Source organism: Scomber scombrus, chromosome 22 (genome assembly GCF_963691925.1).
Source record: "Scomber scombrus chromosome 22, fScoSco1.1, whole genome shotgun sequence".
NCBI lineage: Eukaryota > Metazoa > Chordata > Actinopteri > Scombriformes > Scombridae > Scomber > Scomber scombrus.
This window is the reverse complement of record NC_084991.1, coordinates 14,784,585-14,790,768: the sequence shown is the minus strand read 5'-3', so window position 1 is coordinate 14,790,768 and position 6,184 is coordinate 14,784,585. Positions and strand designations below refer to the sequence as shown.

The window sequence follows — 6,184 nt, the reverse complement described above, 5'->3', positions numbered from 1 at the left end:
TGTAAAGACACATCATATTTTTAGTCACTGCATTGTTTCAGACTAACTTAATGAAAACATCTCTTTGTTGCATAACTCGTGTCTCTCATTGTGACGGCAGTAGAACGGTTCGCTTCCTTGATGTCTGAGTGCAAAAACCAAACATCTGGGAGGCTCGGGAGAAACATTTCTCGAATACTTACTTACTCTTGGATAAACAATTTCATGGGGGAGTGAGCTTGGTGTAGGCTCCCTAGCTACAAAATTACCCACCTAATAGCTTTTGACTGAAACATTACTGTCAAATAAATGGAAACGTGTGAATGCAACAGTGGCTATTACACAGTGTTATGTTTGATATCAATTTCAGGTATACTTGCGATGATAATTTTACTTCCTGGCAAGCAATGCATTTATCCTCTTTACCGCAAACATGTTAATGCATAATATAAACATTCCTCAAAAAAACACAGTGTAAAGATTCCAGAAAGGATATTTAAAATAAATCCAAACACCATATTATACATAAACACAGCGTCTGAGCACTCTTACTGTTACATTTCCATTTGGGAATACATTCAGCAGCGTTCATGTTGGCATAGAAGGAAGCACTCAGTGACAACCTTATTGACCCTTCATTCCTTTTTTTCCTCCTCAAGAGCAGACAGAAATATGCTAAATATGCAGCAGTGTGACCTGAGTTCGTAGATAAAGGTTTATTTTCAGGAGAGGCGCCTCACTCCCTTGCTCCACCTTAAGTTTTCTCATTATCTGCAACAGGGTTGGCACATGCAGAGATAATGGCTGGATGCCTGGTCACATTTTTAGCTCTTTATGGCAGCTAACATGGAGGATATTAACATGTAAACAACATCTTTCACACATATATATATTTCCACAAATTAACATATCGGTTATTAACTTGCCTGAAAGTCAGTGCACCCTTGGGAGCGAGCTAGACGCACACAAATCTCATAAGGCTCATACCCTTCGGCACAGTTAACTTATAATGCTATTATCCTACCATGAAATTAGATTTTTGACAGTAAGCACCTATGGCTGGTTTAAATCACCATGAGGGGAGAAACCTGGGCCCGTATAGTTATGTAATGGCAGAATGCATAAGGATTGAATATCACCGGAATGCTACGCAAAGTTATTACAATAGAGCTTTGCATCAACACACAGCTATGAGTTGCGGTATGCTAGATTAATTATATTTCCTCTATAAACTGTGATTATTACACAGAGGAGCTCCAGAAGGGGCTGACATGGTGAGGCTGACTGTGTAGCTGGGTTTTAGAAGAAAAATAAAGTTGAAAGGAGATACTTTACTTTATTCTGCTGTGTGTTTGTGACTTGTTTAGACTGAAAGTTCATTCTTGGCCTTAAAAAAACTATTGCACAAAGCTATGACTACTTATAAATCTCCCAGAGTCCCTCATATCTGCATAAACGGCTCTTCTGATCCACCTTAAATGGAGCAGTTTTGTTTGAGGAACTTTGTAGCATGACTTCAGATATCATCAAATAAAAAAAACAAAAAGGTTAATCAAATAACCCAATTAGACATTACGTAACATAGTTCAAATTCGAGTAAAGACTGTAATAAAAAGAAATGAAAAGATAATTTTGGTAAAATTAGGTAAAGATAACTGAGTAAAATCACACATTTACTATGAGGAGCAGACTCTCTTCCTCTGCTCTGCTAGTCAGTTTGGTGTCTGTGTCATTTTTTTTATTTCCGTCTGTTTGTTATTTTATCTTTTATGAAGCAAATTAGGATCCTGATTTTGCTTTTAAAAATACTTGTAACACCGGTGAGTGTCATTCATGTCAGGGACATTTTGGCTACTGAAAATATTTCATAAAGAGCTGCATGTGGAGATAAAGGCAAAACACAGCTGTCTGTCATGTGTATTGTAGTCAGTAAAGACACAGTGACGTCTTTAGCTGTGCAGGATTTCAACATTCAGTAGATATTATCATTTCTCTGCAATCACAGCATCATGAGGAGAGAAGAAATGATCTTGTCAATCTTCTTATATTGTCCCCAACCTGCCCATTAGCTGGAATGGAGCGTGCACGTCAGCATGTTGCTGTGAAGGGTTTAACAAGGAGTTCTCCTCTGATCAGAGCTGGTTGGGTGAGTCATCCAGCGCCCGAGGGAGTCGGTCTGTGGGATCTGCGTGGGAGAGCTCAATCATGGACAAACACTCTTCTGCAGAAATGTTGCACACCAACTGTGCAATTATCAAAGGCCTATTGAAGACTGAAAATCACAGACATTGTGCTGTCGGTGAAAGTCAAGGTTTCAGAGGCGTACACAGTGTCACACTCCTGTGGCTGATGAATTAAATCTAATACTAGACTACTGAAATGTAGCTTTGAAAGTCCTCAGCTCTTAAACTGACACGACACCACTCTGTTAGCTGATTTAAAGTTGTCACTCTGCAGGTGGAGGTATGTCATGCCACTCTTATTCAGGACTTTTATTTTAAAAGGATTCACTAAATATGATGATGTATTTCCATGAAGAGCTACAACTAAAAGTTAATTCAATCATGATGCTTCTTTTGCCGATTTAACTGATTAATTATTTGATCTATAAAATGTCAGAAAATAGTGACAAATTACTTTTACAGTTTCATTTCAGCACTGCACCAAACTTTATTGTGATTCTATCCTATAACAGGTTGAAAATACTCTCTGTAGTTTCCTATCAGACTATTAGAGTAATGATATGGTGATGTGTTGAAATAAGATTAAAAAACAAAGTAAATACGGCAACAATGGCTTTTAAAACATCAATAAACTGTGAAATAATAAAGTCATATACACTATTACATATTATCGTATAATACAAGATCACATATTGAAATATTGTCTTTGTGGGAATAAGATAAAAAAACAAAGTACATGCTAGTCACAATAAAGCAACAATGGCTTTTAAAACAACAATAAACTGTAAAATAATAAAGCCACTATTACATATTATCGTATAATACAAGATCATATACTTGGGAATATAACTTTGGGAATATCACATAAAGCCTTTACATTAGCTCAGATAAACTATAAGCCTCTGTGGGAACATTAAAGGACTATTACAGTAACTGTATACTCACACTTGGCTCCGTCTTTCCACTCGGCTTCAGTCGGAAGTGCTCGTGTGTTGTCGGACTCAGCCGGCAATGAGCCAGAGGGCAGAGCGAGCGCAGCGGCTCTCTGCGCTCGAGACCAGAGCCATTCATCCGAGGGGACGGCGCGCGAGGGCACACCTGGTCAGACCGAGGAAAGGAGAGCACCTCAAATACACAAACACCTTCACACAGGTGAGTTTCTACCTCACTTTCTACTTATTTTATCTCTTCGACAACTTTTTGGCACACTTTGCTCTTCTTTTTCATCAGAGACTCGCAGCTTTGCAACTTTTTATGCAACAAACTTTGAGTGTTTGGTGCTACTTTAAAAAAAAAAAAAAAAAAAGTGCGTAATGTATTAGCCGCGTCCTCGATATTGAAAGAAAATAGAAAGTGAGGACAGTTTTAAAATTTTGTTTGTCGTGAGGCTGACTTTTATTTTCCTCCTACCTGTCAGCAGCACCCGGGTTAATCACTTGAGGAATGCGGTGCCATTAGGACGGAGAGCTGAAAGTTCATATCAACTTCAACTTGAGTTAATTTTCAACAACTTGGCGCACAAGGAGGAACTTTATCAAAAACAAAAAGGGATCATGGCCACAGGCGGATTTAAGTCAAACGCCACGACGGACTTTTTGGAGGAATGGAAAGCCAAACGAGAGAAAATGAGAGCCAAAATGCTCGGGGACATTGCTGCAGCTACCGGTGCTACTGGCAACGCAAACAGCAGCCGCACCGAGCTCAACAACAATGGCAACCCGGACCGGAGTGCCTCCACTGGGAACTGCCTCCCCTCCTCCTACGCGGTGGTTCGGTCCGCCTCCGGCACTGCTCTGAAGAGACCCGAGGAGGAAACGCACCATCCTGTTGCACCCACAGCCGTTGTCACCCCGGGGGGCAACCTGAAGAAGGCCCCGCCTCAGATGGAAAAGGCTCAGTGCACGACGCCGGACTCCAGCAGTCCCATGGCTTGCAATGACAGTGACAAGGAGAGTCCATCACCCGGTAAGGGGAAAGAGAAGAAGAGCGCCGGTCCCAGTGCCAGAAAGGGGAAAGGACAGATTGAGAAGAGGAAGTTGAGGGAAAAGAGGAGGTCGACAGGTGTTGTCAGCATGCCATCTAATGAGGTGAGTCACTTATTTGTTACCCTTTTTTTATATGAAAGCACAGCAGGGAACCAGTGCCCTCTTTTCCTCTGGAGTAGACTGGGATAGTTGTTTAGTCTGGATTTTAGGATTTTGGGGATGATGATACCTGGAGGCCAATGTTGTGATGGAGGCTGGTGTCAAAACCTCCATAAAGACCACTTGACAAGTGTTTGTGTGTCTGTATGTGTGTGTTTGTTGCATGTAAAAGCTACAACACCTCAGTAATGGCATTAAGATTATACCCAGACAATAGACTGACCAGTAGAGGGGCAACGATCAGTCGAGTGACAGTAAATATATCTGCAACTATTCCAAAAAATCAAATAATCACCTTTTTCAGGCTAAAATACCCCACATTTGATGGTTCCAGCTTTTAAAACTTAGCTGTTTTCCTGTTCTTTTTCCCGTTTGGGCTGTTCCTCAGACAAAACAAACAACTGGCAAACCTCACTGTGGCCATTCCTTACATTTTTCTTGTAACATTTCATAGTCTAAATGATTAATTGACAAAATAATAATAATAACTCTTAAATTAAATTCAATAATCTCTTAAATTCAGTTTATAAATGGAGTCAAGACCAAGATATGTACTGAGCGGAATATTTTACTCTATAAAAAGGAATTTGGGGTTTGCAACTAACTTGATAATAAGCTAATAAGTCTATATATTGTCACACTAAAAGTTTTTTTTCCCAATCAACAGTTTAAAACCTAAAAGTTTTGACTTTCCAATAACATACAACAAAGAAAAGCAGCAATCTTAACACTTTAAAAGCTGAAATGTGTGTCTTTTCTGGCTTTTTGTGCTAAATAAATGACTTTCCATCATTAAAAATAGCTGCAGATGACCAATCAACTAATCTGTTAAGCACTGTGTACGTCTAACAACATAAACTCAACAGATTACATGCGCTCTGCCAATGTATCTGTCGGGCACACTGTTGAATACTTGTGGTCACAGTTAAACTATGATTCATACACTCAGCATGGCTATAACAACAGAGCCAATGTCAAGTTACAAAAGCTGCTTTTTTTATACATCCATTGTCAAATTGTCCAAATTCAAACAGACTCTTAAAGGTCAGGTCAGAGGTTATCTTTGGAGTAAGATGACGGATTATTACTAAAAGCTTCCTTTTAGTTTGTTATTGTTGTATTTTAGTGTTATATTTGATTCAGATGTTCATTCCAGGGTTAGTTTGTACTGATGTGAGTTCATTTTAGAGGTTTTTTCCCTCTTTTGTGAAAATATATTTCATGTTTCTCCGCTATCTGTCTTTTTTTTTAAACATCTTGGGTTCTTACTTGAACACATTAAAGGATCTACTGTGTTCTTACTCAAACGCAGGAGATCCATAAATAATTCAAATCAAAGAATAGCACTTGTTTTCCAAAATTCCTCCCATACATGTGTCTGGTGTAATATCCCCTCTGTAGGGTGAGAAATGAAAGCAGACCTCAGATGTTTGGGAGGGGTGGGGGGGGAGAGAGAGAGAGAGAGAGAGAGAGAGAGAGAGAGAGAGAGAGGAGAGAGAGAGAGAGAGAGAGAGAGAGAGAGAGATGAGGAGAGAGAGAGAGGAGAGAGAAGAGAGAGAGAGAGGAGAGAGAGAGAGAGAGAGAGAGAGAGAGAGAGAGAGAGAGAGAGAGAGAGAGAGAGAGAGAGAGATGTTATTTCGGCTGGTCGTGGTGGAGGTGTGTGTATTGTGTGTAGTGTATCTGGGGCGTTCATTGTTATTCAATTTAAACCATGTCACACTCTTGCCTAATTTCCTGTGGTTCAGACACATGCAGGAACTCTGATATGAAGCCAGCTGGGCCGACACAGCGAGAGCCGAGCTCGCGCTGTGATTATGAGCGCTCTCATACATTATTTAAAAAGCGCTCGCGTCGTACAACATTTGCTGAAATACATGT

The 6,184-nt window shown here is 40.0% G+C and overlaps 1 protein-coding gene across 2 annotated transcripts in view; it reads left to right on the top strand.

The window, feature by feature from the left end:
* The first annotated feature begins 3,248 nt into the window (after window positions 1–3,248).
* Window positions 3,249–6,184, top strand: part of pawr (PRKC, apoptosis, WT1, regulator) — a 67,132-nt gene continuing 64,196 nt past the window's right edge. Inside the window, exons 1-2 of one of the 2 annotated variants that reach the window (XM_062443833.1) lie at window positions 3,249–3,314; window positions 3,583–4,249. In XM_062443833.1, coding sequence (XP_062299817.1) covers window positions 3,716–4,249 — 534 coding nt within the window. In that variant the 5' untranslated portion in view covers window positions 3,249–3,314; window positions 3,583–3,715. Of the gene's footprint in view, window positions 3,315–3,579; window positions 4,250–6,184 lie in introns of both variants that reach the window. The other variant, XM_062443834.1, reaches the window with a different exon arrangement.